Source organism: Myodes glareolus, chromosome 10, assembly GCF_982192425.1.
Source record: "Myodes glareolus chromosome 10, mMyoGla1.1, whole genome shotgun sequence".
In the NCBI taxonomy this organism is placed as follows: domain Eukaryota; kingdom Metazoa; phylum Chordata; class Mammalia; order Rodentia; family Cricetidae; genus Myodes; species Myodes glareolus.
The window spans coordinates 74446930-74462623 of record NC_142035.1 but is presented as its reverse complement, the minus strand read 5'-3'; the positions used below and the strand labels follow the sequence as shown (position 1 = coordinate 74462623).

Genomic DNA, 15694 nt, shown 5'->3' with positions numbered 1-15694 from the left:
AAATAAATGGGTTAATATAAGTTTTAAGAGCTAGTTTAGCCTAAACTAAAGCCAAACATTCGTAATAATTATTCCATGTCATGATTTAGGGGTTGGTGGTCCAAGAAGGTAGGAGTGGAAGGAGAGGACAGATTCCCACAAGTTGTTCTCTGACTTCCACATGCGCACACACACACACACACACACACACACACACACACACAAATATGTTCTCATATACAAAAAAGTAATGAGAGTATATCTGTTGTGGTGTTTTTGTCAAGATTGGTTTATTACAGGAATTCTCAATATTCGTTTGTTGAATTATGATTGACAGTGACTATGATTAATTTTACATTAATCAAAAGTATATTTTTCTGCATATATTTGTTATGGTAATACCAATTAAAGAAATAATCAACTAGCAGTGTGGCACACACCTTTAATCCCAGCACTGGGGAAGAAGAGGTAGGTAGATCTCTGTGTTCCGGGACAGCCAGGTTGCACAGAGAAACACTGTCTTAGAGAAAGAAAGAATTCAGGAGATAGGACCAATTTTTGTAGAAAAACTGCATAAATTATGTATGGACCTTTTGAGGGGAAAACCCTTTATTACTGAGTGCTGTGACAACTGTTTAACCACCTTATGTCTGCTCCATGGTTTATCAAATTAATTCATAAAGATGAATTATGTTACATACAGTACTAACACCCGTTTATCATGGTCTGATGGAAATCCCTCTTAATTAGCTAGTATAGATAGTTCATTTTATATGGGTGCATATAATCCATGCTATGAGGCATCATAATTTATTATACTGTTTAAATTGTGGGCATTTATTTGCACTTATTCATGTTTACAATAGCCTTGTACAAACACTTTGTGTAGCCTGCTGCTTTTGTTTCTTTGGGATAGATCTTAGGACTAGAATTGTTGAAGCTCTTTTCTTTTAATTGAGATAGAGTCTCATGTGTCCCAAGCTGGGTTCAAACTTTCCATGTGGTCAAGGATAGCTTTAAATGTCTGATCTCCCTGCCTACACTTGTCAAATGCTGAGGTGACAAGCATGAGCCACCATATCTGATTTATGTGGTGTTGAGAATCAAACCCAGGGCTTCATACTACTGCTAGTCAAGCAATCTACCAACTGAGCTATAAACAACTTAGGTCTTTTATTGTTTTTCTTTTAATGGCTGTTACCAGTGTTTTTTCCATAAAGGGTATGTCTTGCTTGGTCCACTAGTGTATAACTTTTCCTTGCATGTCTTTGTCCCTTTTTTAGTATTAATCCCTTTTTTCTAATTTTGTTTGCTTGTTTTATTTTTGTTTGTTTTTTGAGACAGGATCTATCTACATAGCTCTGGATGTCCTGGAACTCACTATGTAGGTCAGGCTGACCTCGAACTCACAGAGATGCCTTCTGAGTGCTGGGATTTAAGGTGCACACCACCAAGCACTGCTTAATACTCTTAAAGTTTTACCATCCTGGTGAATGTAAATTGATATGTAGGCTCCTGGTTTATCTTTCTCACTTGGAAGTTTGTACATATTGCCTTATGGTTTTTAACTTTGCATCTGTTGGGAGTTATTTGTTCATCTTCTTGGGTAGTTTGGACAATGAATAATTTGGTTTTTCTGACCACTTGGAAGACCTGTAAGTAATTTCATCTGCATATAGGAAGCTGGTGAGTTAAACTTATCCTCTTCACACTCACCTGCAACCCCACTCTCCAATGATCAGATGTGTGTCCTTGGGTTTCGTGGATGTCTCAAAGAGGGCTTTGCATAAAGTACAGGAAAAAAGACCGAGAAGCTGTTTGTTGCATTTCTACCCCAGAAGAAAGTTAACAGCTTGCCGCCGCCTTCGTCGTCGTCGTCGTCTTCTTCTCCTCCTCCTCCTCCTCCTCCTCCTCCTTCTCCTCCTTCTCCTCCTTCTCCTCCTTCTTCTCCTTCTTCTAGATGTTTATTTATTATGTGTACAACATTTCTGCCTCCATGTATGCCCGCACGCCAGAGGAGGGTGCCAGATCTCACTACAGATGGTTGTGAGCCACCATGTGGTTGCTGGGAATTGAACTCAGGACCTCTGGAAGAGCAGCCAATGCTCTTAACCACTGAGCCATCTCTCCAGCCCTCCCTTCTTCTTTTTTTAAGATTAATTTTGTTTCATGTTTATGGGTATTTTGCCTTAATCTTTCTATTCACTGTCTGGAAACAGTGTCCCTGGAGGACAGAGGGTGTCAGATGCTCTGGCACTAGAGTTACTGTGGGCTGTCATGTGGGTACTGGGACAAGTTCTCTGCAAGAACAGTAGGTACCTTTAACTGCTGCTGTTTATATTGGCCTTTAAGAAACAAAAGCAAACCTGAACCAAACAGGCAGACTAAGTCCTTCCTGCCAAAGCATGCATTCTTGGTTGCTTTGTAAAGAACTAACAGCCTGCTTGCTGTCTATATCTGCTCCTCCATACTCAGAGAGGAGTCAACTTCTCTGCCAGCACAGCTCTTTGAATCAGAAAACAACCGAAGTGTAGCATCAGGAAGAATATAAACTAAAACTGACACAACAGGCTCCCAACCAAACAGCTACTAGGAGAGGAGAGTTGGGAAAAAATAAGTTTAACACAAGATTCAAAATGCATTATTGATTGCTGCAAACCTGGTGCCAGAAACCATTAATTTGTTAACCAAATACAGTATCAGTACTTAAATTGAAGTAGAATGGTCATGCACAGACTTAATTACCTGGAAAATCTAGCAGATAAACTTTAAATTAAAAAAAGTAAAATTAATATTTTGAGCCTATAACTAGAAGACCTTAAGTGTAGAAAGAAAAAGGAACAATGGAAAACAGACCATAACTTTGAAAGTTATTGTTTTGTCTTTTTTTTGTTTGTTTTTGCTTTTTGACAGGGTTTCACTATGTAGCCCTGGCTGTCCTGGAACTTGCTCTGTAGCCCGGGCTGGCTCAAACTCAGAGATCTACCTTTCTCTGCCTCCCAAGTGCTGGAATTAAAGATGTGCGCCACCATGCTCAACCCAAAAAGAAAAGAAATTCCAATGAAAAAAAAAAAACCTTAAATTTACAGGTTCACAACCACTTTTGAATTAGAGTTAACACCCACTCTATGAGATGAAGCCCATACCAGGCAAAGAACCTGAGTAGATGGGTCATGGGCCTTTGGAAGAAACCTACTAAAATTATTCTGCTAATGAACGTTGCAATAAAATGATTCCAAATGACACACTGCTATCTACATAGAGCAGAGCATCACTCAACCTACACCAGAGACGTTAACATACCTGGAGAGATTTTGGAATGCCCAGTCCTGAATGGGATGTCTTTATTGGAGCTCTGCCCTCAACGCTTGGGGATCTAAATGGAAGAAGGGGCAGAAGGCTGTGAGAGCTGGAGTGCTGGATGATTTTAAAGAAATAGCATTTTTCAGACACAGCAGTGCAGATGCACATATGATCTCACAGAGATTGATAAGCCTACAAAAGCTCAAGCCTGACAAAATCCCAGCACAGGAGAAGTGGGTACAAAGTCCCATCCCAAACTAAGACGCTTTTTTTGCAAATGATAGGTGCTGGGAGAGGGGTAATAGTGTAGGTATATCAAGGTAAGCCCCATATTCAGGACAACACAAATCAGGCTCCGTGGTTTTCAGTGCCTTTTTTCTTCTGTTTGTTTTTAAGAGAGAAAATATGAAGTTTGGTGGGAAAGGATAGCAGGGTGGATACGGGAAGAATTTGGAGATGGGAAAGAATAAGATAGCTAGGCATGGTGGCCCATGCCTTTAGTCCCAGCCCCCTGAAGGCAGAGGCAGGTGAACTTCTGTCAGTTCAAAACTGGCCAATCTATGCAGTGTTCCAGGAAACCTGGAGCTATATAGTGAGACCGTGTCTCAAAAAAAAAAAAAAAAAAAAGAATATTCTAGGAGGTTTTTGCACAGTCCTGATCAACGGCTCAAAAGAGGGGCTTCTCATGCCTGTTTTGGGGTTTATGTTTGATTGTTCAAGAGACTCCCATAACACAGGCTATTGTTTAAGACACCATGCACTTCAGACACAAGGCCCAAAGTACCCTGAGCTGGTTATAACCTAAAATCTGTTTCCCCAGGACTATCTTTTATGGTATCAAGTGCCATGTAAGCTTCCAGAGGAGGGAACAACCAACCTTCCTACCCAGCTGTGATGCCTATGAGCCACAACCATGACCAGCATGGCACAATAACCCTAATGATACAGTAGTGGCATGCAAACATTGGCAGTAACTAACAGCTCTCTAATTGGACTTTAGACCTCAACAATATGGAAATCATACCTGGTATCAGAAACCTAGCCTCTACATAGGGCTAGTGAATTCATGGATCCTGGAGGAGAACCTATAGCTTCTACTTTACTAAACCAGCATAATCAATCCCTAACTACATTCTAAAGTTTTGTCCATAAAGCCACAGAGAAGTGCAGTTCTTGCCCTTTGTCAAGGAAAATTCTCTTTGCATTACAGAAAACTATAACCAATCAAATGTGAAGCTCAGTCCCAACTAGTACATCTCCAACACAACTCTTGGACCTGAGACTCAGGAGTAATTGTGTAAGAAAGGATGGAAAGATTATAAAAGCCAGAGGAATGGGGTATTTGCTGTAAAATGTGTCTCTTAGGAATGTCAGAAGCCACATCCATTAAGTCTTACCAACAGCAACTAAACAGGGAGTATACCAATAGATATGCTAATGTGGAAAGGAGACTACTCGGGAGGCCTCAGTTTTACACAAAGAACTACAGACAACCAAGGAACACTGAGAGCAGGCAGATAGTCTTCCTCAGGGAAGAGCACACCAATTGGTTATCCAGTATCAAATAGTCAGTCCTGAAAACATACAAATTTCATCATACAGACTGAGCAGGTTGTATTTATGAATACATGTAATATATGTAACAATAATGAAAAAGAGGCCATGAATTTGAAAGAAGAAAGTATATATGATATGGAAGGGTTTGGAGATATAAACGAGAAGGGGAGAAATGATGTAATTGTGTGTGTGTGTATGTGTGTGTGTGTGTGTGTATACAGTATGAAATTCTCAAAGAATAAATTCTAAAGAATTACAAGTTTAAAGGGCATGTGGTGGTGGCATGTGCCTTGAATTCCAGCACTGGGCTGGGAGGCAGAGGTAGGCAGATTTAAGAGTCTGAGGCCAACCTGGGCTACAGAGCAAGTTCCAGGACAGCCAGCTCTACACAGGGAAAGCTTGTCTCAAAGAAAAAAGAAGAAGGTTGGGGACACGCTTAATTTCAAGCAGAAATTAGTGGTAGTGATAATAGTAATAGATGGGTAATAAGTGATTACTTGGAAACCAGTTCTCTCTTTGACCACTTGGGTCTCATGATTGAAAGTTCTAGATCACATGTGTGCACCACTCTATTTGACTTATTTGGGTTTTTTTGCAGGAAAAATTTGTAAGATTGGTTAAAACAATGGTCAAATTAGTAAAAAAATTCATAATGGTATGTTGATACTGTTAAAAGAAGTAACATTAATCTATGTTTTTCTTTGTTTTCAGATTAAAGCTAAAAATTATGACAAGGTTGAAAAGGTAAGTTCTCTTAAATGTATTTTGAAATTTAAGAGTTTCTATATGACTAATATGGTAAATAAATTTAGTTAAACAATTTTAAGTTATTGACTCCAGTTATAAGCTTCACTTAGAAACTTAACTATTCCTTAGCTTTCAGGAAATATAAATTAAAGCTACTTTGAAATTCTAATTCATTCCTGTCATATGGCTAACACCAAGAAAAAGATGTCAATAAATCCTGTTGAAAATGAGAAAAGAGAATGGTTAAGTAACATTGTTAGTGGGTGTAAAGTAGTGCAGCCCTGTGGAAATCAGTGTGGAGGTTTCTCAAAGAATGAGAAGCAGGAGCCAGGACTGCTGATCAGTCTCCAGCATTGCATAAAAGCCAGACACTGAACCTTTAGTCCCAGCACTTGGGAGGCAGAGGCAGGTGGATCTCTGAGTTCGAGGTCTATAGAGAGAGTTCCAGGACAGGCTCCAAAGCTACCCCAAGAAACCCTGTCTCCAAAAAACAAAAAAACACAGACATTGTAATGCACACCTATAATCCCAGCCTTTGGGAAATGGGGGAAGAATTAGAAAGTCATTTTTTAGTACATAGCCTGGGTAACATGATCTCAAACAGCAGCAAGGTATGTAGTATATAAGTTTTTAATCTTTGCATGTGGGTCTCTGAGTTTGAGGCTAACCTATTCTACATAAGGAGTTCCTGAACAGCCAGGGATACATAGTGAGACTCTGACTCAGAAACAAATAAATATCTATTATGTGACCCAGCTATATCACACTTGGGCATATACTCAAAGGACTCTGAATCCTACAATAGAGACATATGCACATCCATGTTTATTGCTGTACTGTTCACAGCAGAAGAAGTGGAACCATCCTAGATGTCCATCATCAGATGAATGGATAAAGAAAATACAGTACATATACATAGCGAAATCATTACATTTGCAAGAAAGTAGATGAAACTAGATATCACATGTTAAAAAAAATAAACCAGACTCATACTGCATTTTTCTCTCATGGGGATTCTAGACATGGTTGTGTGGGTGAGTGTGTATGAGAAAGGGAGAATTAGAAAGGGGCCAGGAGAGAAGAGGAAAAAGAAAAAAGTAAGTGTGTGGAATACACTGGCCATGAGAGCAGAGGGGAGCTGTTGAGAGGAAGGGAACCAGCAGGAATACCGGGAGATGGGGAGGGATGACGGACAAGTGTCAACAAGAGCAAAATATGAAAATGTCTCCATGAAATTCCTTTTATATGCTAATTTAAACTAATGAAAAGTTTAGAAAAGAAAAATGATTGTATTTGTTTACTTATTTACTTATGGTTCTGGGGAGAAGAAAATGACTATACTTGACAAATTCATAAGCTTGATTTTAATTGTCTAAACTGAAAGGAGGGGATTGTATTTGCCTTTTAAAAAATTTTTAAAGAGCTTTTTATTATATGTGTATAAGTGTTTTGCCTCTGTGTGTGTGTGTGTGTGTGTGTGTGTGTGTGTACATACTATATCCACACATTTGTACACCATATGCATGTCTGGTGCCCACAGAAGTGAACATCTGAACCCTGGAACTAGAATTACAAATGGTTATGAGCAAACCTAGGCCCTCAGTCAGTGCTCTTAACCACAGAGCCATCTCTCTATCCTCCATTTGCCTTTTATTTATAAGAAAAGTAATTCCTGAAAAGACCTGACTTTATTTTTTAATATGCTATTTCATTTATGCAAATATGAAATTGATTTAACTGGATGCTGATACTATTTTTTTACATTTAAAGCTATTTCAAAGATGCCTTATGAAGGTTTTGCACATTGATTTATGGAAATGTTATCTTTCATACGTCAGAGAAACCAAGGGTAAACTGCCAAGTTACAAGTAAGTAAAATCATGGTCTTAATGCATGTGGAAGCCAGGTGGTGGTAGTGCACATCTTTTATCTGAGTGCCAGGAGGCCGAGGCAAGTGGATCTCTGGGAGTTTAAGGCCAGCCTGATCAGATTGAGTTTCAGGACAGGCAGGGTTACACAGAGAAACTGTAGTGTGTGTGTGTGTGTGTGTGTGTGTGTGTGTGTGTGTGTGCGCGCGCGCATTGGGGGTTGGATGTTGTCTCTAGACACAGTCATTTTTACGTGACTATCTCTTGTCTCTGAGTGACAGATGGGAAGAAATCTAAGCATTTGAAAAGTCAGAATTCTCCAAGAAATCAGGAAAAGTGCAAGAAACTTCTTAATGCTTTTCTCAGCACCATTCTTGGAAAGTTATATAGTATAAGTTATATGTGCCACTTAAGATGTCCAAGGCAGCGGCTTGGTAGTTAGTTGCCCACTATGACTCCTGCCTGTCTACCTTCACTGACTCTAACCTGATGTTCTCTGATTCATTTTGACAACAGTTTAGGTTTGGTTTTGGTTTTTGATTTTTTTTCTTTGTAGCTCAGAGTAGTAGGGGTACTATATAGCCTAGGCTGGCCTTGAATTTGCTGTTGCCCAGACTGACCTTTAGGGTAATGCTTCTGCCTCAGCTTCCTGTGTCAATAACTTCTTGGGAAGTCATGAACCACCATACCTTGGTGATAACAAGTTTTTAAAATATCTTTTATTTTCATTTCAGAGAAAAAATGGCTCAAGCTTATGACTTTGCACTGGATAAAATTGGAATGGAAATTATGTCTTATCAGGTAGAGTTCATAGTTTTAAATATATGGAAATATAGCTCAGAGGTAGAGTACTTACACAGTGTGCATGAGACCTCTGGGTATGTGCTAAAATGTAAACATAATCAAATATATTAATGCTTTGTTTTATTTCTTAGATTTGGGTGGATTACATCAATTTCTTAAAAGGCGTGTAAGTATTGCTTTAATTTTTAATATATAAACAATTGATTTGGCTGTAATACAATTAATGGTATTTCTTACCCAACTTCAGGGAAGCTGTCGGGTCTTATGCAGAAAATCAGAGAATAACTGCTGTCCGAAGAGTTTATCAACGAGGTTGTGTTAATCCAATGATCAACATCGAACAACTTTGGAGAGACTACAACAAGTATGAAGAGGTAAATTAAGCCAGAGTTTATTACAAACTCAACATTTTCCTTTGTTTTTTGTTTGTTTGTTTATTTGTTTTGGGTTTGTTTTTGAAAGAGGGTTTCTCTCTATAATAGCCTTGGCTATCCTGAAACACCCTCTGTAGACCAGGCTGGCCTTGAACTCACAGAGATCCACCTGCCCCTGCCTCCCTAGTGCTGGGATTAAAGGTGTGCGCCACCACTGCCCAGCTCAAACTGGACATTTTAATTAAATTTAGGGAATATAGCCTTCTATTGTCAGGTGTCTGAATATTAGTGTTACATAGTGTGTCCTCCTGCTATTGGGATTTATTTTGCTGCACTATGGATTAAACCCTGAGTTTTATTCATATGAGGGAATTGCCCTACGATGGAGCTATATACTCCTAGACACATTGTTTTATATTGATTCCAATAAATAATTTAATTTTTTTATAGTTCTGCAGTAACATTAATGTGCAAGTATTTCTGTGATATATTGGCTTCAAATCTTTTTGATTGCTACCCAAGAGGGGTTTAGCTGGGTAGGTCCTTTTGCAGTTTTTTAAAGAAATCTCTGTATTAACAATTGAATTAATTTATGCTCCCACCAGTAGTGTATAATTGTTCCTTTTGTCCACATCCTTGAGAGCAGTTATTATTTGTTTGCTTAATGACTGCTGTGACTGAATAAGATAGAATCTCATGATGTCATGTCTGCTGCAGAGCTGCAGTACATCAGGCTGGCCTCAGACTCACAGATCCGCCTGCCTCTGCTTTCCAAGTGCTGGGATTAAAGGCGAACACCACCACCACCTGGTTAAAAGTTTTTTATAATTTTAATTTTTCTGTTGTAATTTATATGTTACAGTGTATTTCTGAGTATATGTGTGTGTTTTAATTTTTGCTTGTGTATGTATGGATATTTTGACTACATGAATGCCTTGTACACTGCTTAATGTGCCTGGTGCTCCAAGAGACCTGAAGAGGCATTGGATTCTCTGGAACTGGAGTTACAGATAGTTATGACCTACCATGTGGGTGTTAGGAATCAAACCCAAGTGCTTTTGCCTACTAAAACCATCATGCATGCTAGTATAGTTAAATTTTTTCCCCCTAGGCCTGGTATATAGTTTAGTGATAGAGTGTTTGTCTAGTTGTCTTGTATGCAGGAGGCTATGGGTTTAGTCTGCAGAACTGTAAAGAAAAAGAAAAGAAAAGAAAAAGCAATTAATAATAATTATTTTTTTCTTCAGGGTATCAATATTCATTTAGCTAAAAAAATGATTGAAGATCGGAGTAGAGACTACATGAATGCTCGACGTGTAGCAAAGGTATGAAATTCTATCAGGTTACTTAATTTAATGTTTTGAATCATTAAAATAATTAGCAAGTTTTCCTATCTGATGTTACTCTTGATATTTTCAATTTTGTCTTTTTGGAGATAGGATCTATAGTAATGTCTGTCCTGGAACTCATTAAGCAAACCAGGCTGGCCTCATACTTACAGGAATCAATTTGCCTCTGTCTCTTGAGTGTTAGAATTAAAGGCCTAGCAAAATGATATAGTTAAATTGAAATAATATGTTATATTTGGAAGAATTTTTTTCCCTTTGTTTGTTTGTTTGGAGTGTGTGTGTGTGTTACTGGGCGTCACTAACCCAGTGTGTGCTTTTGTTACAGGGCATCATCTAACCTGGGGATTCACAGAAGTGTTCTAATACTGAGTTACATCCCAGTCATAAAAGTTCTTTTTTTCTGTTTGTTTCTGAAATGGAGTCTTGCTATGTAGTTCTGATTGGCCTGATACTGTACAGCTCAGCTGCCCTCAAATGTGGCATTCTTTCTGTATCATCTTCCCAAGTGCTAAAATTATAGACCGGAGCTTCCAGGTCTGGCCAGAAATATTTTTCAAAACAGAGAAGTTTTACATAGAATTATTGAATTAGTTGATATCCTTCCTTCATATTTGCTTATCTGAATATTGTGTTACTCTGTATTCAGAGTGTGGTTATAAAATAACATAGCTCTCTGGGAGAGATTTTGTGCTGTGTACATCATACCTTTCTGTTCATTGGGAAAATAGCCAAATAGTACAAACTATTAGCTTCTCCAAAGAAGGCAGTAACAATACTCCCGAATCTCCACTTGTGTTATATCTTACACCATCCATCCTGCAGAGTGACCCTCCTACAGTGCCTGTAGAGATAGCCCCTGGGTATTCTATTCACCATTCCTAGAAATCTGGTTTTGGTTGGTAACACTCTATTATGTCTTTCCTTACTTTGGGCTTTTGTTTTGTTTTGTTGTTTTTGGATGTTGTTTGACTTCTGCCTTTTGAGACAGTGTCTCATGTAGTCCAGGTTGGCTTCAAACTCACTATGTATCTGAAGATAACCTTGAATTCTAAAATCATATTAACTAACTGATATTAGGTTTAGAAGAGTAAACATTTTAAACAAAGTATTTTAGACTGATCAACTTGCCCCTCATATATCTGAGTTCTAGGCTCATCAAAAAATCTGTAAATGTTTACTTAGGAATATGAGACAGTAATGAAAGGCTTAGATCGCAATGCTCCGTCAGTGCCTCCTCAGAACACTCCTCAAGAAGCTCAGCAAGTGGATATGTGGAAGAAGTACATCCAGTGGGAGAAGAGTAACCCTCTCCGTACTGAGGACCAGACCCTTATAACAAAAAGAGGTAACAAGAGTAACCCTCGTGGGACTCCTACTCCATGTATCTTGGACTGTGTGATTTTAACCTCATGGATTGCCTCAAGCTCTTCTTCTCCCACCCACCACTGCAGGCTCTTACTATCTTAGCTTCCTGAGTCACAGGAATGTACGGCCATGCCCAGATGAGGCTTTGCTTTTTATTCCTAAATCTTTTGTTTTTCCACTTACGTTTTTTTCATTCAAAATCATGTCTATAGATCTATTTTCATGTTCACCTACTCCTTGTTTTATTATATCCAATCTGCTGTTGAGTTAATATAGCAAATTGTTCATTTTGTGTACTGTAAGTTTTAGTTCTATGAATTTCCATTTGATTTTTTTAATTTTCTTTTTATTTTAGTTTTTTGAGACAGAGTTTCCCAGTAGCTATGAAGCCAGTCCTATACCTTACTCTGTAGATCAGGCTGTCCTCAAACTCACAGAGATCCGCCTGCCTCTGCTTTCCAAGTGCTGGGCTTAAAGGCGGACACCCCCACCACCTGGCTAAAATTTTTTATAATTTTAATTTTTTTGTTACGATTCATGTGTTACAGTGTATTTCTGAGTATGTATGTGTGTGTTTTAATTTTTGCTTGTGTGTATATTACTTATTGTCCATTTGGACAATATGAATCTCACTGTTGCTCCTTACCCAATCTACTTTAATTTCTGCTTTATTCTGCAGTACAATTTAATATTCAGGGTTTTTGCTATTTTTTTTTGCAGGGGTGTTTTATTTTACTTTACTTATATAACACATGTACATGAAAACATACACACATAGATACACATGGAGATAAAGAAGTAGCAGGGATTGAACCCAAGGCCTTGTGCATTTGTACATGCTTAGCATGTGCTCTATCACAGAAATACAACTGTCTTCAGTTCACAATTTTTAATTTCAGAAGCGTTAGACTTCTTCTAACTACTGTTACTGCTGGATTGCAATTTCACTGAATTCTTCAATTTTGTAGGCTCATTCACCTGCAGGGCTTTATAAATACCATTTCTTTGTTTACATCTATTTTGGGGCAGTGGGGATCAAACCTAGAACCACATGCATGGCAGACAAGAACTTTACCAGAGTCACATCCTTGGTAACCTCTGCCAATGTCTACCCACCCTCTCCTCTGTCCCACTTACTTCTCACTGACTGGCTCTGCCCCTTTGTTCTCCAGATGCCAGTTACTCAGTAAAGTCACTTAGGCTTTCTTTCTTCTCATGCGCGCGCGCGCGCGCGCGCGCGCGCGCGCGCGCGTGTGTGTGTGTGTGTGTGTGTGTGTGTGTACATGTATGGTAGTCAGAGGACTGGTTTTTGAAGAGTTTTGCTGTGGGACAATGATCTTGTACCCTGTAAAGATTTGTCTGTTGTATTGGTTTAATAAAATGTTGATTGGCCAGTAGCCAGGCAGGAAGTATAGGCAGGGCAACCAGAACAGCAGAATTCTGGGAAGAGGAAAGGCTGAGTCTGCAGAGGAAGCAAGATGAGAATGCCTCACTGATAAAAGTACCAAGCCATGTGGCTAACACATACAGTAATTATGGGTTACTGTAAGATGTAAGAATTAGGTAATAAGAAAGCCTGAGCTGCTAGGCCAACCAGTTTATAATTAATGTAGACCTCTGTGTGTTTCTTTGGGACTAAATGGCTACAGGACTGGGCAGGACATTCTCTGTGTATCAGTCCAAACTGTCCTGGAATTAGCTTTTGTAGACCAGACTAGCCTCAAACTCACAGAACTCTGCCGAGCTCTGCCTCCTGAGTGCTGAAATTAAAGGTGTGTGCCACCACCATAGCCTTTGTCCTTCTTGATTGTTGGAAGTTTTGTTCACTTTTGCACTGCTGATGCCTTTCTCTCCTTCCAGCATCTAGTTGTCCCAGTAGATAGTAACTTGGTGAATAGTGGACAAATCAGCCTCTGGATGGTGACATCAGAGGTTACTGCTTTATTTCAACTCATCATTCATTGTTAAAGACCATGTCTGAGTCTAATAATCTCATGTGTGCTTGTAGTGATATTGTTGTTAGTTCTTTTTATCTTAATTGAGTTTTTTTGTGCTTGTCTTCTCTTAGTTATGTTTGCTTATGAACAGTGCCTGCTTGTTCTGGGCCATCACCCTGATATTTGGTATGAAGCTGCCCAGTATCTGGAGCAGTCAAGTAAGCTGCTTGCAGAAAAAGGGGTGCGTATCCTTCTCCATCCTCCTTCCTTTTGTTTCTTTGCTCTAGCAATAAGATCTACTGGAAAAATTACAACACCAATTTTAGTAATAAAGTGTAAATATTGTCTAGGTTTAAACAAACATACATACACCCATGCATAGCATTAAATAACAGAAGGGAAGCTATTTGGGATGTGGGGAGGAGAGACTAGACAAGGTAGTGGTATACTCTCAGCAAAGTACAGTGGTGGATGTGTGTGTGTATGTGTGAAAATGTCATAATAAAACTCATTCTATTTGCTAAATTTATTAAACGTTTATATATGAAAAGTATATGTTGAAAAATTTAAGCTTATGTCAATATGAACTTTAGTAACACTCATGATTATACTTCCTTAGAATTAAAATATGATTGCTTTTAAAACTGTTCAAATTGTTAAATGAAACTGTTTAAAGTATCATTTAAAGAACTTGAATGGTTCTCCTATAGTTTAGAGTAAGGGGGGCTGGAATGCATAACTGGGTAGTAGAATCCCCTGGGCTCAAGCTCTAGAAACTTCATTGACCAGCGCAGGAAGAATCCTTGGTAATTTTTTCTTAAATGCAAATGTATATTTGGGTTTGTTTGTTTAGTAAATACATTATAAAGTGGATACTGTCTCATTTTTACTTTCAACTACATTAAAGTTATTGAAGATGTGCTTTGTTTTTCCTCTTAGGATATGAACAATGCCAAATTATTTAGTGATGAAGCTGCTAATATATATGAAAGAGCCATAAGCACTTTATTAAAGAAGAACATGCTTCTTTATTTTGCATACGCAGATTATGAAGAGGTGAGATGTGAAGAGTCAGAAGGTTTGGAACTCTGTGTGTGTGTGTGTGTGTGTGTGTGTGTGTGTGTGTGTTTGTGTGTGTTTGTGTGTGTCCCATGCTGGCCTCAAATTTGTGGTTCTCCCTGAGCCTGCCGAATACTGGGATTACATCTAGTGCTTACAATTTTACTGCATGACTAAAATTTTTTTTATTCCAGCTTCTTTTGCTTTTGTAGCCAGAGATGATAACCATAAACAGTTGTTAGAATCAAGTTCATAAAAGTTTATGTGCCATACAGGTGCCATTGTGTGTGTTATGGGAACAGGAGTATAATCTTCGGGCTCCTTAAAGCTCAGATCTGCTCGTTAGTGAGTATATATTTATATTCACTTCTCTGCCACTTTAGAGTCGCATGAAGTATGAGAAGGTTCACAGTATATATAACAGACTTCTGGCAATTGAGGATATTGACCCCACCTTGGTGAGTAACCTCTAAATCTGTTTTCCCCACCATCAAACTCTGACTCAATTCAACAAAAATTTAATTCATACAGAATAAGATTCGTTGTTCTTATGTCTTATTAGATCGTGGGACCCTCTATACAAAACACTGCTGAGCATGATGGCTCACACTTGTAATCTCAGTATTTGGGAAGTGGAGACAGAAGGATCAGGAGTTCAAGGTTATCTTTGACTACATAGTGAGTTTAAGGATAACCTGCATTATATAAGGTTCTGCCTCAAAAACCAAATAAAGAAACACTACTTCCATCATCCCTGAAAAATCCCCTTCTGTGACCCTTTGTAGTCAACCCTTCGCTCTTCCCCTAAGAGTTGGTGATCTCCACTCTGTTGGATTGGTTTTGTTTTTACTGCATCAGTATGAAATAGCTACAAAAAAAGGTTCTTTTAACAATATAAGTTTATATTTTTAAAATAGTCTTTTAAAACAGGCATACAAAATAGAGGTTTCATTACAGTATTTTCATGCATGCTTTGTCTTCCTACTCCCCCATCTCATCTCCTTTTCCCCCTTAGCTGGTGCCTTTCCAATTCCAGCAACCTCTGTTCTGCCTTTATGTCAAATATATTCTATTTCTCTTACTTTCTACCCTAACGATCTCTTTTTTCATGGTTGAGTTTATAGTTTCATTGTCCATCTGTGCTAGTTTGAACAATTGGCTGTAATTATCTCATACAGTGTGGCACTGTTGGGAGGTGTGGCTTTGGTGGAGTAGGTGTGACCTTGTTGGAGAAAACACGTCTTTGTGGGGGTGAGCTTTGAGGTTTGCTGGTTTGCTATGCTCAGGATTACCTTCTCAGTTCACTTCCTGTTGCCTGCAAGATATAGGACTCTCAGCTATCTCTCCCATAT

The 15694-nt window shown here is 38.6% G+C and overlaps 1 protein-coding gene across 2 annotated transcripts in view; it reads left to right on the top strand.

Annotated features, from left to right (window-relative positions):
- Cstf3 (cleavage stimulation factor subunit 3) overlaps window positions 1-15694 on the top strand; it is an 84864-nt gene that overhangs the window by 52638 nt on the left and 16532 nt on the right. For both annotated transcript variants that reach the window (XM_048443665.3, XM_048443664.3), the window contains exons 4-13: window positions 5551-5583; window positions 7357-7454; window positions 8189-8255; window positions 8390-8424; window positions 8506-8632; window positions 9880-9957; window positions 11164-11326; window positions 13415-13524; window positions 14223-14339; window positions 14726-14800. In XM_048443665.3, the coding sequence (XP_048299622.1) occupies window positions 5551-5583; window positions 7357-7454; window positions 8189-8255; window positions 8390-8424; window positions 8506-8632; window positions 9880-9957; window positions 11164-11326; window positions 13415-13524; window positions 14223-14339; window positions 14726-14800 (903 nt within the window). The remainder of the gene's footprint in view (window positions 1-5550; window positions 5584-7356; window positions 7455-8188; window positions 8256-8389; window positions 8425-8505; window positions 8633-9879; window positions 9958-11163; window positions 11327-13414; window positions 13525-14222; window positions 14340-14725; window positions 14801-15694) is intronic.